The sequence below is a fragment of the Gymnoscopelus braueri genome (genome assembly GCF_963280865.1).
Source record: "Gymnoscopelus braueri genome assembly, chromosome: 6".
Lineage (NCBI taxonomy): Eukaryota > Metazoa > Chordata > Actinopteri > Myctophiformes > Myctophidae > Gymnoscopelus > Gymnoscopelus braueri.
Genome location: NC_137607.1, coordinates 51,473,151 through 51,498,668, shown reverse-complemented (window position 1 = coordinate 51,498,668; position 25,518 = coordinate 51,473,151). Strand labels below are relative to the sequence as shown.

General features: G+C 41.2%; 1 protein-coding gene across 1 annotated transcript in view; it reads right to left on the bottom strand.

Annotated features, from left to right (window-relative positions):
- yjefn3 (YjeF N-terminal domain containing 3) overlaps window positions 1-15,269 on the bottom strand; it is an 86,724-nt gene extending 71,455 nt beyond the window's left edge. The window contains exons 1-2 of the mRNA XM_080430352.1: window positions 15,152-15,269; window positions 6,880-6,961 (exon numbers count right to left, since the gene is read on the bottom strand). Of these exons, the coding sequence (XP_080286478.1) occupies window positions 6,880-6,938 (59 nt within the window). The 5' untranslated portion in view covers window positions 6,939-6,961; window positions 15,152-15,269. The remainder of the gene's footprint in view (window positions 1-6,879; window positions 6,962-15,151) is intronic.
- Window positions 15,270-25,518: the final 10,249 nt, after the last annotated feature.

Here is a 25,518-nt window from a genome sequence, read left to right as displayed (position 1 = left end):
ATAATGAGGATATAACTCTCTATACAATGGTCTCTAATCCTTTCTCAAATTGGCCTCAAGAAACAAAGCACGGACAAGCTCCTTGTGGAAGGCTAATTTAATCATGAGTCAGCAGAGCTGTGTCAGAGTGAGAATAAAAGAGCTATCAAAGACTACCACGCAATAAAAAGTAAAGCTCGCAGCTCAGCAGAAAGACAGCCAAAAAACTAGGGACACTGCCTTGAATAACTACATGTACATGTGCATGTGTGTGTGTGTTCCATCAGCTCTCTTATTGGAACCCACCCATACACACGTAATGTGCCTGCATGTGTGCTTTTACGCATGGGCGTGTTATCACTGTTTGTCTGTATCCTCCTCATCACATCCATGTAAAGCAGCATAAAAAAATATAAAAGATGTCGAGCTGAGAGCCCATAATTCAATTGAGCCCACCTCACTTTGCCCCTCTGTCACCCACACACACGCACACCCACTCCAAACATGGCAAATTGAGAGCTCTCATGGCTAATCGGACTTTGATAGCGGAGTAACTGTGCGGATCGAACCATTGCCTGGGAACAAATCTTCTCTGTGTTCGTGTTCGCTCTCCGCCCTTCTTCTTTTCTGCTTTCATCATTATAGATGGCCTATATACAAGTGTCTCTGCTGTCACACGGCTAAATGGAGGTGCCAGAGTGGGAAGGGTGGCAGGGATCTGGGTTGAAGGAGGCAAGCCAGAGGAATAGCAATAAGCCAAGGGTATTACAGCCAGGGAAGGACAAGAAGTTAGGGACACGGACAGCCGTGGGGACAGACTGCCAAAAGAATGGATGATGAACAGACAGACATGTAAACAGTTAACAGACCAACAAACAGAGAGGCAGATGGTCAGACAGAGAGGCAAGCAGAAACATTTATGAGACAGGCAATAGACACAGACAACAGACAAAGACAACAGAAAAAAACAACAGACGGAAAGAACCAATGGTAGGCAGAAAGGAGTTGTGGATGAAAGGGTGATGGTGGGTGGAGAACAGAAACTGTGCCAGAGGAGACGGAGGGAGTGAGAGGAACAGCCAGGAAATGAGATAAAGACATGAGAATGGCATGTCGCTTAGGTTAATTCAATTTAACATGCTAAATATAATCAATCCCTGGAAAAATACCATTCTCTTATATAAAGCCTTGTTTCTTCTTTGTATAGGGTATGTTGTGGCTCCGCCTGATGTCCTATAATGGTATCCTTTTATTTTGCTTGTTCATAAAGTATATGCTTTGTAAGTTAATGTGTGATTTTAACCCATGTCTAGACACCAAATGTCCGTCTTGGGACAGTAAAGAGTTGTATTTCCAATTTTCTGCAGCAATGGTAAGTTGGGGGTAAAAAAACGATACAAGACGACAAAAAAAATGTTATTGTGAGAAAGGAAAAGTCCAAACAGATGAAACGCAGTAACGCTCACCTGTAGTGATGCAGTGCCAGCCAACAAAGAAGTATAACAATATATAAAAGTATAGCCACAACCTCATAGCTCCAATGCAATAATTTATTAGGACATTAATGAAAGAAGGGAAAAAAGGGAAGAAATACGTTTCAGCAGCTACTGTAAGTGCCTTCATCTCACATCTACATTGTGAGTTGGGACAAATCTCTGGCAACAGCTGGTTGACTAAAGAGCACTGACCTTTAGCTCAGAAGTACCGCTGACATTTATGGCTATCTACTTTCCGTTCACAAATTCAGACACTACAGCTAGTGTGGCTGAACAATGACTGCACTTAAAATACTAGAGGCTATCTGCCATGGAGCACGACCGTGGATTTCTACTACATTACACTATACCACTACACTATACTGTATATTATCTTAACATTCTTTTATTATACCATTATATACTGCATACACACTATTGCTGTACTATATTATATTATCATATACTATCTTACACTATTATACTTGCTACTATTGTTATTGTTACTACTTGCACTGTATCTCTTTCTGTCTCTCCTCTGTCTGTCTCTCCCTCTCTCTCTCTTCTTTCCCCCGACACGGTCGAGGCAGAAGGCCGCCACCCTAGAGCCTAGGGTCTGCCTGACGTTTCTTCCAGTTAAGAGGGAGTTTTTCGTTGCCACTGTCGCAAAATTGCTTGCTCAGGGTGGGATGTCGGGTCTCTTCTCTACATGTAAAGTGTCTTGAGACAACTTGTTGTGATTTGACACTTTAATAAAATTGAATTGAATTGAATTGAATTGAATTGTATACTCCATAATGCTGCACAGAGTTCAGCATTGGGGTTTGGAAAGTACCCCATAATGCTAACTGCTAATAATAATTTCTAATTTTCCCCTTTTTTCATTTGTAGCCCCACTAGGGAGCATGGGGCTCTAAGGTTGACAATGTCACCTTAAATACAGCTAGGCATAAAAAGGCAAAGAAAAAATTATAGAAGAAAAGAAGGTCAAAGTGCAATTATAGTTGTTCTTGCTCAACTACTCAGACAAGTCGTATACTATCAGCAATAAAATGTATTCGTCAGAATTATTGCAGAACATTTACATTTACTCAGCCACCACTTACCAAGATGTCATTACTTGTTTTGTGTTCAACACTAACATGTTCCCAGAACATTATTTGGAGTCCCAGACCCCAAGGTTTTTACAAACCCACTCTGAACAGAGCTTGTGGATGACTAGAATATTACTTGAATGTTCTAGTGTCCCCTCGGCACTTTACACTCACCCTGAATGTATTGATGGCCCAAAGTCCTTTACTATGCATGTTTCTTTATTTCCTTTCTTCCTACAGCACAATACATTCAATTCACAACCCTAAATTTCACCATTTTGTACTCACAACTTTAATCTCACCATTTTGCATAAAAATATATTGTCAAAAGTTTTTTTATTTTTATAAAAGCATTCAACCCGGATTTAAAAGTTGTCAGAGTTGGCGCAAGTCTGTTCCAATTGTGTCATATAATAACTAAATGCTGCAACATGTTTTGCTTTAACTCTGGGAACAGTATCTAGGCCGGGTCCGTGTGATTTAATGTGTTTTAAATCAATTCAATTGAGCCCCACATCTAGCATGTTTTATTACACTGCTCTGGGTAAGAGCCCCAGAATGAGATGAGAGAAAAGAGATAGAGACAGTGAGAGATCAAATCTGATCCATTTGTGGTTTCTCCATGGCACAGGAAGAAATACTCTGACCTACAGTAGCTGTTACTGCAGCTAGAGAACTCAATTCTTTCAACACTTTATTTTTTGTCTCGGCCAGGCCAGATTCTGTCCAAACATCACAGAAATCGGTACACATTATCTGTAGTTATTTGATCAAGACGGATCAGTACGTTTTTTCATATTCCAAGGTCTACAAGCTCACAATGCGTCAGATATGCCATTTTCAATATATTTGAAATACGGCTTAAAGGGGAAGACCACTCATTTTCAACATTGAACTATATCTTTAATACACCTTAGAGCTGTTGTGTGGAAATAAGAAAAGAAAAAGAAAAAGTCCCCCCCCCCTTCTGTGTTGCCTAGAAAAGGATAATTGATTGAGATCATGTGATCAGTAGCCTGAGGCTACGAGCTCAATCCATGGTCTTGAAGGGCGGACCCAAACACAGCCGCCCGGATTTGTGCGTGGCTTCCTATTGCTTCACCAATCTATGTCCCCGCCTCCCCTCCCCTCCCCCCCTCGGCCTGTGCACGGAGCACGCTGACGTCACCAAATTTAGAGCGACGCCCCTCTGCACTCTGATTGGTTAGGAGATAACAAGGTCCAAGACCATCGTTCCTGCATCGCTCCCCCAGGCTTTTTTTCTTTTGTAACAAAAAAAAAAGCCTGGGTTTCCGAGGCTATGTGATCAGTGACATACGCAGGGTGTACTTTTGGCTCCGCCCCCTCAGTCAAAAGTACACCCTGCATATGTCAGTGATCACATGACCTCAATCAATTATCCAGTTTTAGGCAACATAGAGACTTTTTCCTTATTTCCACACAACAGCTCTAAGGTGTATTAAAGACATAGTTCAATGTTGAAAATGAGTGGTCTACCCCTTTAAGTGGTTAATTCATAATGTACCTTATTAGGTACAATATTTGTCTTTGAAATGTAGGTGAGCGAAAGTCTTAAGTATCTAAAAATACTAACTCAAAGAATTTACTTAAGTACATTACTCCAGTAAATGTACTTTGTTACTGTCCACCACTGGAAGTGGCATCTACTTAAAATCACCAAAGCAAGGACATTTCCCAACAAACATACAGTACATTGTATTGTGGCCAAAGTTACCAATGGAGGGTGGAGGGTCAGAACAAGAGCGGGGTGGATATATCGTAAACAAGACTCAAACCCATAATGTCAAACGTACAGTACAGTTGGTCCAACCTTCCATTTATACTGTACATGTCACAAGAACATTGCACCCTTCATATCATTGCATGTCCAAAACTGTTACTTTTCAGAAAATGGAAAAGAAGAACCTACCGTATGTTCCAATCGATCCAATGTAGTTATCATTTATTCACAAGCTCTTGTTAATGCTTTTCATTGATTCAATATTTATAAAAACCAACAGACAGACCATTTTTTCACTACAACATTTTTGAAGAAACATTTTCTTCAAGCAATGTTTGAAGAAAGAAGAAAACAGCAAGTATAGCAGATCTATGCTATATTTGGAGTGAAATACATGATGTGATCTGTGAACCTATTGTTGTCACAAGTACACAGACTGCGTGTGAGCATGCAACTTCAGCCAGCCATGGGGGATGTCCCATTTACAGAGGATGAATTACAATAACTTATAACATTCTGTTTCCTTAAGCCATATGCATTACCCAGAGGTTCTGTATAATCCAATCAAGTCATTATGGAAATTTTCAATGTGGATGACTTAGGTGATTTAATCTCATGTTTATTATCACAATTTCATTGTACATAAATAAGTGTGCTTTATATAATCCATTACTATTACTGAGCAAGATTAGATATAATCTCATCTAATCTTTCCAGGTTCACATATTGCCAAGCCTTGCTTACAGTAAACCAGCCGGATGGAAAGATGAAAGTTGACTGACATTTAACACAGATGAGGATGTACTATTATGTTACAGTAACCGTGGAAAATGTATATGTACTGTAACTGTAAATAAATATATGCAGTATATACAAATATGTTTGTATTTTTAATGGCAAATGTATACACATTTTCCACATTTAACCTAAAAGTGTGTACTGCAAAGGCAATGAAATAAAGGGGCTTAGGGAATTGTTTACCTATTGAAAGATCCAAACAAATAATACAAAGTTATGGTGTGGTCCAACACTATCTATAAATTCACAGAATCTCTGTCTGTTCTGTGGTATGTCTGTCTGTCTGTCTGAACCATCCGAACAAATGACTTCAAACTTGTGTGTGGATGGAAGCATGGAAGCATGTACAATGGAACTCCATTCACGTATGCTCATGTATGTCATCAACATGACGTCAGCAGTTTCTGACGACATAAGGGTTCCCCCATCTCCATATTTAGTCGATCGGCCGTACGGTAGTCCATGGGTACCGCACGGGGTACTCAGAGAACGGGTACAACAGGTTATCAACAAGGACAATTGCATTGCATAAACAGGTGGGGCATGCATTCCCAACTTTCCAGAGTAGGCCGGTTCCCGTGGGTACTGCACTGGGTACTCTAACAACGGGCACAGAGAGTACTTTGATAACGGGTACAATGGGTATTGTATAACCGTGTGGGGAATACATTCCCAACTTGCATCATTCCCCACTTACATCATTCCGAACTTGTGTGGTCCCCGAAGTAGTTTCACCAGTCTGGAAATTAAAATGCAAGGAACAAAGGAGCACAGACTGCCCATCAATGCTGCTGGCCACTGAGTGACAGCAGAGATACAGAGGACCACAATCCAGCCAGCATCCGTACATTATGCCTGGATGATGATGAGTTCAGCTCACACTATATAGAAGATTTTACAAGTGCATGGTGTGTACTCTGTGTGCATTGGTGTTTGTACCTGTGTCCAAGAAAGAAAAGTGTGCCTTTTTATATAGTACGCAACTACGCATACATGCCAAACACCCAGTGAAATTCTCTCTCTCTATCTCTGTCTGTCTCTCTGTCTGTCTCTCTGTCTGTCTCTCTGTCTCTCTCCCTCTCTCTCTGGCACGGTAAAATCCGGAGATTCATTCATTTATTATTGATCTTGCCGTCTGTCTCTCTGAAAATAACATCTAATGCTGTAGGTCTCCCAAGACAGGTTCCCGGGGGAACAAACCTCTGATGAAGCCTCTAATATACAGTACAACACTCACACACAATGTCTGCAGCAGCCGTCAACCTGGGTCCTGATAACATCAAATTATACTTCAAATAACATTGATGAATCATATATGTAATTAAAATCTCTCTTCGCAGAGAAAAGACCACAGAAAGACACTGAAAGCATGGATAAGAATGCCAACAATTACTTAGGGTCAATTATGCCCATATCATCCCCATCACCATAATAACAACAAGCACCATCATCATCACCACTCACATGGTGTCTGGCGTTTTATTATAACCACCTGATTTTAAACCACTTTCTGCCCCCTCTTTCATAACTCTTTTTCTGTCTCTCTCTCTGGCTCTCTCTCTCTCCCTCTCTCTCTCTCTACACAAACACTCAGATGCAATCAGATACATGGAGAGTGGAGCGGATAATGCACATTGAGTTGCATCCTACAGGTCACAGAACAGAACAGAACAAATCCAAACAGGGCAGAGGATAACAGAACAACATGATTGAATAGAGACCAACAAGAGGTCTGAGTGCAACAGCACAGTACAACACATCAGAATTCAACAGTTTGAAACTGTGAGTTTACCTGAGGTAACGCAGCGGTTCAGCAGTCACTGCTTCTGCTTCAGTGGAGCTGTGGTTCATCTTGGTCGTCTGTTTTCAGGGCACTGGATTCAGCAAACGGGAGAAGGATGAGCTGTACTGTCTCTCTGCAAAAACACTCGTTTCCTCTCTGACTGAAGGCACACTGTCTCTGTCTGCTCTAGAATGTACTGTGAATAATAATGACCTTTCTCTCTCCCTCTCTCTCTCGCTCTCTCTCTATTGATGCAAACCCTAGGTGGTGGCTTTTGACTGTTTCCCACTCAGAGTTTTTCCTCAATATTTCCCTTTCTCTATCTCTCTCTCCCCGTGGCTCTGGCTCATTCCCTGATAAAACCGTCTGGCTCTGTGTATCAGCAGCCCTCGCCAGGAAAACCAGCCAATTAAGGAGCAGGGAGTCATGGTGCTAGCCAGCTGATTGGCTCAGCCATGATCACAACAACTCAGTCAGCAGGGGTGCGCCCCACTCCTCAAACACTCACACAGACATACAGCGCACACATACACACACACAGACATACAGCGCGCACACACACACACACACACACACACACACACACACAGACATACAGCGCGCACACACACACACACACACACACACACACACACACATCCCCTTGTTGCTTCAACAAATCACAGAGTAGAAAGACCAAACAGCAACACCTTTGATCGTCAGGAGAGGTAAATGACAGATATTAACACTACAAACAAATCTTGGGCACAAAATATGTGCCCAAGATTAGTTTTTTATGAAATTATTAAGGATATGCACGCACGGTGCTGTAACATAAATGGGATTGGAATTATTGGAATTTACTAAAAATAATTAGGATCTATATAATGAACTGTACAGCTGAGAAAAAGATGAAAGGAAAAAAGGCTCCTGCATAATCATGAATGCACAATGAGTCATAAATCCACATGCACACACGCACACACACACAACACGCACACACTCGCGCACACACACACACAAAATGATATCACAGGCACAGTTAGATGCTGCCAAGGAATTCTTAAATGAGTCGTGCTGACAAACAATAGCTCACATTCTTCTATAAAGGTCAGTTTTTTATTCAGGTTTTCCCCCTCTACTCTCTCAATCCACATTCCAGGATACTCAGCAGTGTATTCAAGTATGAGTAGCCAGAATCAAAGGTTCCATCATGACAACTCATTACAATTCTCTATTTTGTATTTATGGCAGCAGGGTAATGCACACCATGGCATTGCTGATAATATTAACATATTTTGCATGATTTCTAAGTTGCTGGGCTATGTGAACCAACATGTTTGGTAGCCGAATTCCTATATTATGGACAGACAATCACATATTGCACAAAAAGATAAAGCATACAGTTAAGTACTGTTGGTCCAATATGCCACCTAGAGGTCTTACAGAATCATTGCCACCGACAGCTAGTGAATGTAAAACTGGTCCTACACAAAGAGAAATTGAAAGATTCTGAATGGAAACCATTTACTATTAAGGGATACAAACAAAGGCTCAGTTTGATGTAAGTTGATTTAACATCAAAATAACATTCAACTTAATTAGTAAGACAGTTACCTTTATTACTTTACTTTATTACCAAGAGTGCATTTACAAATTAATTAGCTAATTAAGCGTTAATTAGGAAGATAAGTAGGCCTGAACAATGGCACACACAAACCAAAAATAACGTTGAATTACAAATCTGACATATTTAGCAAGCACTTAACATTTTACCACGTGGCACCTAGGGGCTGAGCCATCTCAGACAGACTCAGCTGAGAGCCTGTCTGTCTATCCGGGCCTAATTTCTGGACCGATTAGAGCCACATTTCCTTGTGCATGCTGCCAGTAGGCAAAGGAAGGAACTTCTTTTAAATTTAGTTTTTTATATATACAGTATATATTTAACTTTTTAAACTAAAAATGTATGCATGGCAATCAATTTCAGTCAAACCGGGCTCCAAATATGGAGACGACTGACATCATAGATCACTGAGGTTATGGACTGGTCACATGAAGTCATTCCATTATTAAAGTCTTGTTTATAGACGTTTTGCAGACTCATGAGAGAGCTCTTTGTGTGTGTACTGTACAGTGTCTATGACTCTGTGTTTATATTTGGGAGTGTCACAGCCGGTTTGACCGCAGGATCTTCTCCAGTTCTAAGGAACTTTCCCTGAAATGTATATTTTTTTCTTTTCAACAGCAGGAATCAAACTCAATTTTGGTTTAAGGGGCATAGTTTCTGCATGGGGCATAACAAGTCTGCTCTCGAGGTAGGAATAACCCCCTTTAGACAATGGTTCTAGAACTAGGACTTATTTGACAAGAAACCTTATTACATGCACGTGCCATGTTTAGATGGACAAACAGAAGATTGAGAGGGACACTTTAAAATGTGGCTTAAATGTACCAAAACAATAACCTATGACCACCAATGTATGACCAGTAAGGAGGAATCAGAGAAAGTGTGTGTTCCTACAGTAAGTCATTGATTTAGTCCTGTTTAGCCACGATAAGCTGTTTCTTTACAACAGGTTTCTATGGAGAGGAAACACTCCAGGTTTCTATGGAGAGGAAACCATAGAAACCTGTGGTTTGCCTTTGGATTAGGCCCATTAGGGTTTTTGTGGCAGTAGATATTTGACCAGTAAGGTGTGAGAGAAAATGTTTTATAATTTCCCACCCGGAAAACAGCAGCTGCAAATGTTGCACTGATCGCAAGCTCTCAAACTTAATTGCGTTTTATCCCTTTGACAGATACAAATATATGTTCATATACAGTATATGCATTTTTCCCAATAAAAGGTACAATCGCTACTTTGCATTGGAGGAGACGAGACCGAAATGAGGAATTGTATCAAAAGATATCTGAATCCTGGGTAGTGCAGGGGAACATTTCTTGCCCTTCACCACAGAGACTAGGGATCCTAATCCTCTGTGGTGCATCCGGCTTGGCCGGGCGCTCCATTGAACACAATTGAGCATGTCTGAGGGTGGAAAGCCAGCAGGGGAGAGTGATTTCTGTTGCTGCACTACAGTGTGGTCAGGGTGCCTGTTCAGCAGAGAGAAGAACTAGCTTGTGTTTCTCGTCATGCATAAAGCCCTCCTGGCGAAACTCCTCACTGTAAGGTGAAAACCACACACATTCATGTGTATCAGAGGATTGCAGTTTGTCTATAAGGAAAAATAAACCTTTTATAAACCTTGATAAACCTTTTTTTAAAGTATTGTGGTGTGGTTAAATGAATCTGCTCAGAAGGTACAGTACAATATGTCCATTTATGCAACAAGCCATGCCCACTAGTACTTTTGGCCAATCAACATGATTCATTGGACCACAACCAAACTTTCCACCAAAGTGGAACAAATCTGTTCATAACGGCTTGAGATATCCTGCAAACAGACAGATGGACCAACAGATTGGAGCAAAAACATGACATCCTTGGCAGAGGCAGTAATTGTTTGAAGTTGACTTCTATTATTCAATATTGTACATCTCCTGGAGGGGACAAATGTGAATATAAATTGTGTATAGTATACAAATTACATTTCATTTAAGTTTAGATCACTGTGTATAGTACCTTGACACTAATAAAAAACAAGCAATCATTCACACACACTGCAGGCAAGCACTGAATGTGCTGTATTACATTTCGCTAAGTAGGATATATATAAATTATGGAAGCGCATAATGGATAACCTAGCAATGGAGATTATTCAAATATCACAGTCACGCAACAGTAAATAAACACCTTTTTTGTATCTCAAGCCTGACTATTGCAAATGTATGAGTTACTTAAACCTTTCTTCACAGCTCTTGAACTGCAGTCGAAAGGCAACACAAACAAAATACAGGAATAAAGAAATTCAAGAACCCTGCAGTCCCTAGGTAAAAGTTCCTTGAGTTCCTTGAAATTTTTGGTTGAAAAGGCACACGTTGCAGTGAGATTGTTACCTGGTCAATGCCCAGAGAACTCAGTGGTTTTGGAGAAAGCTATGGCTTTTTGCTGGCAAACTCATTTGTGTGTCGTGTGAAAAAGGAATAGGTCATTCATATTTGGCTGAACCATCCCTTTAACTTGGCAGGACCCACTCTTTCTCTTGACATTGAGCAACTCCCAATATCTTGTATTCCTAAAACTCATGAATTATTTCCACTTCTGCCAGGTTTTGTAAAAATCACAGTGATGGGGGACTGGTTATGTAAAGGCCTTTGCAGACAGGGTGCGATTTTTCGCACGGAATAAACGGACAATATAATTTTTTTAAAGAACACATGGTTCTCTATGACCTCATGCACACCGGCTCCGAATTTGCTGTGCCTATTTTTTTCAATAGAACCCAGTTCGATTTGTGCGTCTTTTCGCATGCGGTTAAAACTGCTGGTTAAATCGTACCCTGTCTGCAAAGGCCTTAACTGGGGAACATACAGTAGGACCCTAGGATCATAGGACCCTTTGTCAGAACTGGGGAACATAGGGCCCTGGAAACATAGGGATGCCCCCATTGCGGTCAACCCCTATACTGTTTTGGTCTAGAAAAGGTAAAGTAACATGTGCCTCCTCCAATACAGTTACAAACCATGTCTTTTGCCCAGTTCTCCTCTCCACTGAAAAGAAACTTCAACCAACCAGTATAGGGCTAGTGCAGCAAAAGAGACATGATCACATGATCCCTCACCACTTCCCACCCGCAAACACTACCAATTGTGTGCGTTGGTATGCCCGGACAAGCCGGGGGCACCACTGCTGGGTAATTTATCCGGTGTAACAGCCCAAAGTTTACCCCCGGCCAAACCATACCCAGGTTTAAAGTGGGCTAGTCCAGTTTATACCCCGGGGTATAAAATAGGCTAGCCCCAAATATACCCCTATAGCCCAAACCATACCACCCTTGTGTTTATTATTTTAGTAACACGTTAAACACAATCTCTAGTCTAGATTATACCCCTTGTGTTTTTCATAAATACATCTGTATTACCGTAAATTTCGGACTATAAGCTGCGACTTTTTTCCCATTTTTCGACCCTGCGGCTTATATAACGGTGCGGCTTATCTATGGATTTTTACAGCTAATGGCCACTAGGGGACCTCCTAAATCTATGGATTTTACACCCGCGGCTTATAGTCCAGTGCGGCTTATATATGCACAAATCATTCAATTTAGCTGCTGCGGCTTATATTCAGGTGCGGCTTATAGTGCGAAAATTACGGTAATATGTCCAGAGTACTGTACTAGTGGGGTATTACTTAACTTGAAATCCAGTATATTATTCATTCCAGTTACATTCCAGTTACTGCACCTTATTTAGTCTGGACTAAAGGTTTATTATTTGATAATATATTATCTTGATAGTATATCATAATTATATTACAGTACTCTGGACATTGAAATACAGATGTATTTATGAAAAACACGAGGGGGGATCTGGACTAGAGAGATGTAACCTATTAATGCATTGCTTAAATAATTATGATGTGTAGAAAAAATATTAAATACACAAGGAGGTATAACCTGGACTAGAGAAGTAGAAATTCAGCACATTATTCACTCAAATTACCTTATTCATGAAACACACAAGGAGGTATAAACTGGACAGGAGAGATATCTGGTTTAAACCTAAAATATATATTTTGATGGGGGGTACCTCTGGACATTGAAACACAGATTTATTCATGACAAAACACAAGGGGGGAATGATATGGACAAGAGAGGTACTACTTAATACTAAATCTAGTGTATTATTCACCTATAAGTTAACAAAAAGGGTTGGGGAAGCTGGATATGTTCTGATCTGGACTAAAGGGGTATTGCTTAACTCTAAATCCAGTATATTATTAATTCCAGTTCTGCGCCTTATTTATGAAAAACACAAGGGGGTATAGTCTGGGTTATAGAGATTTGACTTAATAATGCATTACTAAAATAATTATGATGTAAACATAATAAATGAAAAACACAAGGGGGGTATAGTTTGGGCTAGAGGGGTATATTTTTGGCTAGCCTGTTTTATACCCCAGGTATAAACTGGACTAGCCCAGAAGAATATACCCTTGGGTATAAAACAGGCTAGCCCACTTTAACCTCGGGTATAGTTTGACCGGGGTGTATACTTTGTTACTGGTCTCTGCAGTGGAGTGTTTTATGTTTATGCCACCCAGATGATTTATTTTTTACCTCTTTTTTTAACATCCCTTACATTTATTAGGCTATATAGTGTCCTTACTGTCCTATATTCCCCAGTTCAACAAAAGCATGCCCCCATCACTGTGATATTTACATCACTTGACAACAAGGCGGGTGCCTCGACAGTGAGTCCTGCCACAGCGAGCCCCTAGGTGAGCGAGTGCCCGTGCTGAGCTGTTCGGCATAGTTAATGGGTACAAACAGCTGACCCATTAAGTTGTATGAATTAGCAAGTTTCATGATTACATAGTTATGCAACCTAGAATCATGATTTTCTATTACTTTCAATAAGCCTAAAGGGCCGCCCACACCAAGCACTATCTATAACTTTAACATGAATGTATAGTATTAAAAATCGCTCCAAGTCAAGTGGATGGCAGAGTCCACACCACTACGATAATGGTGACATGGTGTCATTATAGTAGGCCCTCAAGTTATGCAGCCCTATTTAAACCATGAGGAGTAATAGTGTTAAGAAAATAAATCCAGTTATTCCCTTCTCAGTAACAATTATGCCCATCCCCAGTCTCCTCAGGAGACCTACCTGTACTTTCTCAATGCCTAAACCATAGACATAAATGTGTACAATAAACATTGTAATCCATTCATAGCAACATTGTGCTTCCGTGACAAACAGAATAATTAATCAGTCCATGGAGGCCTCAAACAGGTTTGTGTTTGTTTTGAAGGCAGTGAACATGGACATAGGGTGCTTATGACCTATTTATTCTTTTATGACCTATTTATTCTTTTATATCTAAGAGAACTGTAAATAATACAGTAGTCTATATCTTTTCAGAACCTTTAGAGTATGCAGTTGTAAAATAAAATTAGGTTCATTTTTATCTAGTTACATTACTGTGAAGAATATTTTATCGGCACTTTCTTGAAATAATTTCTATTTTATTCAGTTTATAAACTCTGGCCATGCTGGTCTTTCGTAACACTTCAGTTTACAGGCCTGGTTGTTTTATGAAGGCAGAAGGAGGCAGCTGTCGGCTCTTAATCGTTTATTTTGATCTGTTGGTTCTATACTGTATAGATCAGTATACTAATAATCACCATCACCAATGATTAATTGCAAGCAATCCAATGATGATGATTAATTGCAAGCAATCCAATCATCCAAGAAATCAAATCACACACTCCATCTCCCATACAGGCTGATAAATATAAATGTGAAGTGTGCGCACAGTGAAATAGAACACTGCATGTTCAACACAAACATCCTCAAAATTTGAGGCTTGAGCATGTCTAAATATTGAACATGTGTATGTGTATTTATGTGTATAGGTAAAAAACCTCACAAAAATGATAGCCATCAATTCATGTTCCACACAAAGTGGTATATTTGAGCTACACAAGAGTCATCCGGTCCACCCTTCTCTGCACTTTTAACAGAATGAATCATTCACACTCCCTAAATGTAAAAGTTTATGAAATGTGTCTACCCATATCACCTTGCAGTCAAGCTGCCCTCCTGATGCTGTCGTGACAAGGGTACTTCTGCTTTTCACCAACCTCCTTCCCAATGTGTCTTTATGCACATGGGGCAATGATGGCACATTAGGTTACGATCTGACGATACATGTGCAGCAGCAAGTGATCAAAGTACATCCAAACCTATTGTCATGATGACATTACAATAAATACATATTGGAAAATAAAATAAAAAATACTGCCTGAAATCAGGAAGAGAATGGCAACACTACTGTAGTGTGTACTGTTAAACCTGTTCCTGCTCATTTCATAGAAGCTTAATTTTATGATAGACATGAAAGAAGTCCCAAGGAGGGAGGCAAACAATAGATAATTTGTCACTGAGAAGGCATGCATGTCCACTCGATTCTTATTCTTGAAACTTTTACTCCTTGTGGCTTAACCACATGAAATTTTGCATCCCTATTCTGGGTCAAACATTTGGCGAATGCTCACAATGCTACGCGTAAGAAATTTGGTGTAGAGGGGAAAAAACAACTGGCCCAAGTATAGACCCCTGGGGGAGCCCAATCAATAGGGTTTAAGAGATTAAATGTTGAATTTTGTCCAACTGATGTCTAATGAGTCTTACCATGCACAGAGTCCTGAATTTGATTCCTGGAAGCGATGCCTCTGGCTTAGCCAGGTGCACCAACGAACACAGTTGGTGTTGTTTGGATGGGAAGCCATGGAATTCTGTCCTTGTCAGAGTGTCTGTTCTCCTGGTGAAACTCCTTGCTGTCAGGAGAAAAGATGTAGCCGGTGACTCTGGTAGTCCACTCTACAGCATCCCCAGGCCAACAGTGCAAACAAAATGGATGGATACTTATGTGTAAATTGTGACAGTGAGATGCGGAAAATAGTGCTTCTTTGATGGATACTGAATGATGATGTAATTGATGGGTGTGAACGCTAATTCACAGCTGATTGAGAACACCTGAATGAACTCAATAAATCTTGTGCTTGTGTGGATTGTATGCCACAAACCCTGATGAAAACGTTGGCTATTAAAGTCGAGCTAAAATGAAACATTTGTTATTAGCCCTTTTAGATCACATTAGATCATATTGTACACTTTAATATATGCATTATATGGCCATTTATTTTATCATTTTTTCGTGTATTTTCATATAAAACAAAATCCGAGCATAATTTCTTCCTATAAAACACAGCAAGAACTCATGTCAGCATGTTTACGCCAACACATGCCAACCAATTTCAACTAATAATATAAAATCCACCAGTCAATCAATCTTCCACACATTCATAGTAGGCCTTGTGCTACAGACACCTAGCCTGGTAAACCCTCCCTCCAGAAATCTCATATTTCTGGAGGGAGGGTTTACCAGGCTATAACAGACACCAGGGAGTAGTGCTGTATCCAATGTCGCTGCTGCATTACAAACGATCCCATTTCATAGCTAAACAGTACCCATATATTTATGAAAATATTTTAGGCGAGAAATTGCCAGTACAACAGAATCTTTATTAATATTTGATCAGCACTGCCCAGTTTGATAGTTTGGCTACACTTTCTATGAAGTCCCTGTCTATAATGCATAAACATACTTTATGCATGCATTATAATCTGCTTATTCAGACTCCATGAGGGTGGCATGAGCGCCTGACGTCCTCTAGTGGGACCTGTACAGAATTGGCAGGTTCGCCATTGGCGCCGTTCTCTTCACAGCAGCGGGGGTGTTGCCCCGTTCTCCTCACAGATGAGAGCACATGTGACAGGCATGATACAAAGTCTGGAGAACCCATCGGCTGCCTGTAAAATCATCCAGTATGGCTGGTTTGGTAGTGGGTCAGCGGTGGTCTGAGAAGGCATATCCTTGTTATGTTACAACGAGCATGAAACAGGTCTTAATTCATATTCCATGAGGGGTGATCCTAGGCCTAGAGTGTGTGGGGCCTTTGGTGTGGCGTTTCCATAATGTTCTCTATTGTCTTCATTGTGAAAGTGCATGCCAGTCCATGCTTTATTTTGTATACAGGACATTACTGTTGCAAGGCTTTCTTTCACAAGGTACTTTGTCTTTGTGACAGGTGCGTAGGCGGTGAAGCACACAATGGAAGAACAATAAAGGCACCCGCACACTGCCCGACTTACACAGTACAAGAGAACGTTTTGGGACACCAAGGCCTTCTTCAAGGGGGTAGAACGATGACAGTATTGTGCTAGAATTACTTTTGAAGCATTTCAAGCATCACAAACTATAGGCATTTAACCAACTGAACCCTAGTGTCCCTAATTTGGGGTAAACATTTGCTGAAAATAGCAGATCTATAAGTTGTTGCAATATGTTGCCCAAAATAATCATATTTGAACTGGGGACCCCCCGCCCTAACAAGCACTTGGAATCGTAGGAGTTGAGGCATTACATTTAGTTTGATTAAGTTCCACAGATAAATATTTGAAAATAGCCGATCTACAAGCTCACAACGTCTCGCAACGCAAGGCGTTGTGCGCTTGTAGATCAGCTTTTTCAAACTTTTTGCCTCTTTGACCAAAGTTTTACCAGTTAGTCGTTTGTTGATTACTTTTGATGCAGTAAAAATCCTTAAATTGTCACTTTACTGTCATGTGCCGACCCACAGATTGAGAACCACTGTAGTAGAGGGGGGTAGGACCCTTGGGGACTCCAGAATTAGTATTTAAGTGGTTTGTCTTTTATATGCCCGTCTGACATAAAATAAAAAAAGTTAAATAAAAATGCCACCTCTATTGAATAGAAAAGGTTTTTTTTTCTTACTGGGAAACTCAAATTCTTCTATGCAATCATTATAAGCCCTTTTACATTACACACTAATGAATGCACAGCAATTAAATGGAGAAATTGATTGCCTGTGTGGGTTATCTCCGTATCAGAAAATCCTCCGGAGGGCAGCAGTGGTCTTTAGGAGGTAGAGCAGCAACTTCAATCCCTGACTCCCCCTGTGTTAGTGTTGAAGTGTCCTTGAGCAAGGCACTAAACCTAAACTACTCCCGATTTGGTGCTTTGCATGGTTTCCGCTGCCAACCCCCATCAGTGTGTGAATGTGTGGTATGCCTTTTGTGGTACGCCCCTACCCAGTCCATCTCATCTCACTAACGCCTAGTATGTCGAGGCGATAATCTCTCATCGTCTTCAGCACCTGGTCCATACGACCACACTGGAACAGTATTCGGACGTTTCAGGTGCCTACTCTGGTGTTGGCTTTTGTGTTTAAGATCGGGGTCAAGAAAGAAAGAAAAATGCTTATTAGATTGTTCATAAAATAATATGATCATAAGTACCACATTCTGATTTTGGATTGTACCTTGCCATGATGTCATAAAATAATATGATCATAAGTACCACATTCTGATTTTGGATTGTACCTTGCCATGATGTAACTCCAAAGGTGGGTGAGCAATCAAAAATAGTTGCTCCATTGGTTAGAAATTGTCCATTCAAAATGTGCATCTCGTTGACTCAGTTGACCGGCTTCAAATGCTATCGATGCATTGAATGGGAGATTATCACGTTTTATCAGACCATTGAATGGGCGAGTAGGCGATATACGGACCTACCCGCGATTTGTCAGACCTACTTGGAGGCGGAGCAGTCCCCACAACAATATTTACGATTCTGTGCCTATCGGTACATAACTCCAACGGCGCTGAGTAGGCTCAGGCGAACGTCACACCGTTCAGGACAGCAACTCGGTCGCTTTAGCTCCCTCGGTGGTTCTTCACGGGGTGACAGTTCGCCTGAGACTGCGAGCCTCTGTCATGGTCTGAAACCAAAACCAAAACCGAAACTGAACTATTTAAGTCATCTCCGTTGGTAGGTCAGTATGTCTTGATAACACCCAATGAATGGTCTGATAAATCGCGGGTAGGTCAGTATGTTGCCTACTTCGCCCATTCAATGGTCTAATAAAAGGTGATAATGTCCCATTCAATGCATTGATAGCATCCGAATCAGGTGCTCAGTTCAGGTATGTTGAAACACATCGACATGATGATCTTGATCTTGTTCTTCTTCGGGCAAGAAATTTAACTTTTAAATGAAAAACGTAGATTGTCTTGATTAAAATGTAGCAGCGTCATGTGTTTAGTGAGAACCCCCCCATTTTGGTACATACCAAAACGTGACCTTTCAGATGACAAGGTCCAAGCCCGGATTTAAACAGTTCCCCCCATCCAGACTTTACACCAGAAAAAAGTGACCTTTTGTGACCTACCAAAAAGTTACCTTTCAAATGACCAGGTCTTTTGGACCTTTTGAAATGACCAGGTCCAGGCCTGGATTTACAGAGGCTTATGTCTAAAAACATATTGAATGCAAATTCTCTCTCTCTCACACACACACACACAAAATAACAGCCACAACACTACCAACTAAAGGCCCGTTCAAAGTCCCTAGATGGGTCTGTAACGTGCGTCACGGGGTGAGGGATTCCGTCCGTTCTTTACGGACACATGCATAGTCGCTCACGTTATTTAGGGGTTATTTTATTTATTTTAAAGTGTACAGGCGTAATACACCTATTAATCGCAACTAGGCAGTTGCGAGACTATGTACGTACCAATAATGTTAATAACTTTGGGCTTATTTTTCTGTAAAGTTGCTTGTAAACAAACAAGGAATTTTTTATTGGTGGTTGCGGTTTTATTTGGGCTTGTTTCTAAAATGTAGTTGCTTATTTGGGCCAATTATTATTTAAACCAGTGATTCTCAAACATATATTGTAGATCTGCTATTTTCATGTGATGTGGCATAGTCGATTCTTTTGGGCTTGTTTTCATAGACCTGGTTGCTTATTTCTCTCACAAAACCTGGCAACAGCGCAGCGCAGCTAACAACATGAAGCTACCATTGTAGCATCTAGCCAAAACAACGCAATAAAAGTTTCAGAGCTGTCCACAAACTAGACAAAAACAATGGTTGTCTACAAAACGTGAGTTTCGACCCCTACTGCACTGTGCTCTATATTATTTGTGTGTGTGTGTGTGTGTTTAACTTTAGGGAATGGCTATGGCTGGGTTAATTTTGTCACAGACCATGGATCGACGGTATTTTTGTAATTAAGTACATTTACTCAAGTACTTCCACCAACGTGGAGAAAGAGGGGCAGAGGGAAACTTTTTTCCCCTTATACTGCCAACGGGCGCCAGTGGTACTACAGTCAACGTGCACGTCGGCCTGCCGGTGAATGTCGACTGCACGGAAGGAAATCCTGGAGCCGTAAGTGACGGAGGGGGAGACAAAAACGACAACGTAAGGAGCGCCGGCGCTCGTTACGTAGTTACGTCCGACTATGAATGATACTATAGTCGTACTACAACCTGAAAAAAACGACCTTGTAGATTCAACCTGAAAACAAAAACTACACTACCAACATAGTCGTAGATTCAACCTGAAAACTAAAACTAATAAACTACACTATAGTCGTAGATTTAACCTGAAAACAAAAACTAGTAAACTACACTACCAACATAGTCGTAGATTCAACCTGAAAACTAAAACTAGTAAACTACACTATTGTAGATTCAACCTGAAAACAAAAACTAGTAAACTACACTACCAACATAGTCGTTAAGTCGTAGATTCAACCTGAAAACAAAACCTACACTAACAACACAGTCGTAGATTCAACGTCGGCGTTCGATTTCACAACCTGAAAAAAAAAGCTGGGAAAAAAAGCAGCAGAGCAACATCTTTAACCACATCAGCACACATACGACACAATCAGCATCCAACACCAAACACCACAAGCACGCAGCATCCAACAAACTGCAGCATGAAGCAGCTGCAGCATCCAGCAAAGGAAAAGGAAAAATTAGGCCCGTCACAATTATTACATAATCGCCTAAAAGTATTTGAGATAGTCGCAATACTTTCTGGGGGATAATAGTCATAATCGTCATAATCGTTTCCATGTTGAAAATGTGTCATATTTTCAAACATTTGGAAATAGCCAATCTACAAGCTCAGATCGGCTATTTCCACAATTCATGTTTTTTTGTTTAAGTATAAAATTATTGAATTATGCAATATATCTGCATCATATCTGCCCTGTGCAGCTTTGTTTACAAAGCCTAAAAAAGCCAGACAAAGTTTTATTCATAAAGTTAGTATGACACAATTAAATTGTTAATCGCAATTATTTGAGCGACAATTAATCAAGCGTCAAGTTAAACGTCATAATCGTGACAGCCCTAATAAAGAGGTTCCTACTTTGAGGTGTCTTCAGAGGAAACCCCCGGCGGGCCAAGGTCTTTGGCGGAGACCACCAGTGGAGACCACCGTTGGGCGACCAGACACACGTGTGAATACACACGTGGAAGTCTGGATCACTCAGCAATCGAGCCACAGTGGATGTCCACCGAAGACCACCAGGGTCAGCAGCGCTGAGGAATGCAGACAAATCCATGGATAGAACGAGATCTCCAGATCTCCATCTCTAAGGCCATCCCCCGGGTTGAGTCTTCCAGCGGCGTCTCCCGCCATCTCCAATTCTCCATTTTAAGTACCGGTACATCTAATAATAATAAACTTTATTTGTATAGCACCTTTCATGACATGAAATGCAGCTTATAGAGCTTTACAGAGCAAGAATAAAGTACAAGTGCTTTACAGAAAAAGTACAAATAATTTAACAATAAAGCAAAAAATAAATATATATACAAATAATATATATATATATACAAATAATATATATATATATACAAATAATATATATACATATATATATACATATATACAGATATATATATATATATTCCTTGTGTGTTACTAGTTTAAAATGTCATATGTACACAGAGGAAACATGCAACACAACACAATTGATCTGTCACTTCCAATCCAGCTGGTGATGTCAATTGCTCATTTGACTCAGCTGTGTGTGTGTGTGTGTGTGTGTGTGTGTTTTGTCACACACCACAAAGTATTGGTATCAAAATGTACTTTAAGTACCAAAGTAGAAAGTACTCATTATGCAAAATGTCCTGTTTCACAAGTTCTCAAATGTATACAAATCTTTTTAAAATAGCAGATCTACAAGCTCGCAATGCGGCGCCGCATTGTGAACTTGTAGATCTGCTATTTTAAAAATAATTAAAATCTACAAAGTAACTAGTACAAAAGTTTTCAAATAATTGTAGTGGAGTAAAAGTACAATATTTGTCTCTGAGATGTAGTGGAGTAGAAGTAAAAGTACTGCAAATTGGAAATACTCCAGTAAAGTAAAAAAAAAACTCAAAATTGTACTCAAAGTACAGTACTTGAGTACATGTAGCCTACTCTGTTACTTTCCAGCACTGACTAGGCCTGTGTGTGTCACCATCACAAACAAACACATCTCAATAAAATACATATATATTCACTTCACATCAAACAATGCTGCATCCTGAATAGTTGTTGCTTTTAACCAAGTAACATAAACGTGAAATTACACGCAATTCCATCAATTGCTTTAATTCTAAGCACTTAATTAGCCAAGCCAAGTTAACACCACCTGTAGAAAACTCACCTGTTTGGGGATAATTCTCTTGTTTTTGTGTTTTTGCAACTTTCACCTCCCTGGTTAACACTGTTAACTCTACTCGACGTCCATGTGGAGTAATGTTACAGTATGAGTTGTTTAGTTCACTATAATAAGAGTCTTTACAAACTTTAACAAACACTGCGGTGTGTGTGTGTGGGGCTCTCCCTGCTGGTAGTCGTGCGCATGCAGTGTAGAAGAGAGTTCCGTCACGCTCTGATCTCGCCGCAAAGCGGGCCGCTATGGGCTGTAGTTCCAAACATTGGAACTATCTCATTGAGATAGACAGAGCACTTCCGCATTCCATTCTTACATTGAGAGTCTGCTAACTAGTGTCAGAACTTTCTTCTGTCGTGCGTAAATGCGCGCAGCGTCCCTCAGGAAGCGAGACGCGCGCACGGTGCACGGCTGCACGCACCTTTACGGTCACAGAAAGAGTGGGCCCTGAGGAAGAGTGGGCACTGAGTAGTGATGGTGGAAAAAGTTCTCATAATTATGTTTTACTTAAGTAAAAGTATCCATACTGCAATATAGAAATACTCTAAGATTAAGTCCGGTAATCAAAATGTACTTGAGTAAAAGTACAAAAGTATGGGCATCAAAATATACTTGAAGTACCAAAAGTAAAGTACCCATTATGCTGAATGTTCCGTTTCACAATTATCATAAGTCTAAAATGTATTAAAAAAACGTTTGAAAATAGCAGATCTACAAGCTCACAACGCATCGCGACGCGTTATGAGCTTGCAGATCTGCTAATTTTCAAAAGATTTCAATACATTTGAAAACTTGTGAAATATGGGACATTCTGCATAATAAGTACTTTCTGCTTATGGTACTTTAACAGAGTATTTCTACATTGCAGTATTGCTACTTTGAGTACTTTTTCCACCACTGGTCTTTGGTGTACTGTACAAACTGTAGCCTACCTACATTCAATTCATCTCACAACACAAATGGAGAGGTGTCCCTTTTGGAACCTCAACCTCTTAGGTACTACTCACGGCCAAAGCACTGATCCACTTCTCTCCCAACTTGCTACAAAAATCGCTCATGCAAAAGTATAGAAGTACTTCTATTTTATTTTCCACCTTCACATGTGTCTCCTTTTATAATAATCATAAAGTGCTCTATATTTCATCTCGCAATTTACTTCCGGGTGTTCCGTTTTGAACAGCCAATCATCTGCGAGATAGTGAGCACGGAGAGGGGGAGAGAGAGAGAGAGAGAGAGGGGTGAGAGAGAGAGCGCGAGAGAGAGAGTGAGGGAGGGAGGGAGGGAGGGAGGGAGGGGGAGGGGGAGAGAGAGCGACAAGGAGAGCATGTGTGTGTGTGTGTGTGTGTGTGTGTGTGTGTGTGTGTGTGTGTGTGTGAGAGAGAGAGCGCGAGAGAGAGAGGGAGGGGTGAGAGAGAGAGAGAGAGAGAGGGAGGGAGGGAGGGAGGGAGGGGGAGGGGGAGAGACAAGGAGAGCATGTGTGTGTGTGTGTGTGTTTGTGTGTGTGTGTGTGTGTGTGTGTGTGTGAGAGAGAGAGCGCGAGAGAGAGAGAGAGGGAGGGAGGGAGAGAGGGAGGGAGGGGGAGAGAGAGATGATGAAGGAACAACACACAGCTGTGCGCAATGACTGCACAGACAGACAGACGGGAGAAGCACAGGCTGCACAGCTGATTTTCAGCGTTCGCTGTTGTGATAACTATTAAAGTTTCTAAAACGTAACTTTCAAGTGACGTTTATAGGGGGAAACATGATGAAAGCATTTGTTTTCGCATTGGTAGGTCAGGAAAAAAATTATAATACTATAATACAATTAAAATTACATTAAAAAATATATATCTTTTTTTTTAAACTACATTCAAATGGCAATTTTAGCATTCGATTTACAAAAGAGAGAGACAGAGACACGGAGAGAAAAAAAAACTCGGGGGGTGGGGGGGGGGCACAACACGGCCGATCGATCTACACCAGACTTTTCATAGCGAGCGTATGCGTGGTGCGCACAGCGCGTTTGTTTAGATCCAAGTGATTATCAATGATACCGGCTACACCAGGCGCGCGGATACGCTGTTATATTATCTTATTAATTCATTCGAACTCTGTAGAACTTCTCCGTGTTGTGTGTGTGTGTGTATGTGTGTGTGTGTGTGTGTGTGAGAGAGAGACACACACACTGCAGGCAAAGGGGCGGGGGGCCGGGTGAAGTCAAGGCACAGACGGGTCGCCTATGTTGTTTACGGACAAAGGATGTTATGAGACAACAAAAATTAAACCTGCCTTAACATTTGCGTGCATTAGCACACAATGAGGCTAAAGGAAACATTCTGTCTAAATCACTAAATCTCCAGTTTGCTAATTCACTACTTCTACTACTACTTCCCTATTTGAAACTTTCAATTTCTCTAAATATTATACACTTTCACGCCAGCCTACCCAGCCAGCACGCCCATTGCGTCCCATATGGTTTCAAGGTGGGCTAAACCATATGGGCCCCATGTCGGCAATGTCAGCGGGATCCACTTGGGTCCCAACTGGGATGCCCATGTGGGATATAAGTGGGTTCTATCTGGGCCTTAGGTGGGTCCCACCTAGGCAATTCTATGTGGGACCAAGGTGGGTCCTAACTGGGTTGCCCATGTGGGCTATAGGTGGGTCCTACCTGGGCACTAGGTGGGCCCCAACTAGGCAACTCTATGTGGGACTCAGGTGGGTCCTAACTGGGTTTGCCCATGTGGGCTTTAAGTGGGTACTACCTGGGCCCTAGGTGGGCCCCAATTTGGCAATTTATGTGGGGCTGACATGGGACCCATATGGTTTCAAGGTGGGCTGAACTATATGGGCCCACTTGGGCTTTCCCGTGTGGGCTATACGTGGGTTCTACCTGGGCCTTAGGTGGGCCCCACCTAGGAAATTATATGTGGGACCGAGGTGGGTCCCAACTGGGTTGCCCATGTGGGCTTTAGGTGGGTTCTACCTGGGCCCTAGGTGGAACCCAACTAGGCAATTTTATGTGGGACCGAACCTTATTGGACAGACAGGGGGACAAACACACAGGGACAGAGACAGAGGGGAGCACAGGACACTCTGATTATAAGCGACTTTGCCCTACTTTCACGCAATACTCTCGCTCACACTGTGAGGTGGCTGTAAGGTGGATCTGCGATGCGAAGTGTACGACGCGTCACGCTAGATGTGAGGGCCGCGCAGCGGCCCGAACTTCTAGTTGTAACAATGGAGCGCAACTGACCTGTCCAGAGGATCCAGGATCCAGGAAGTCAACGTCATTCCAGTGGAAGAAGCCAAGACGTTGATTGATTACCCACATGTTCACTGTGTGCCATTTTCACTCAACAATATCGTCCACACCGACCTGTGAAAATGTGCTCCTAGTACAGTCAGTGGTTCTGTTCTCCATATGACTTATGGTTATGGCTTGGAGATCACCAGAATT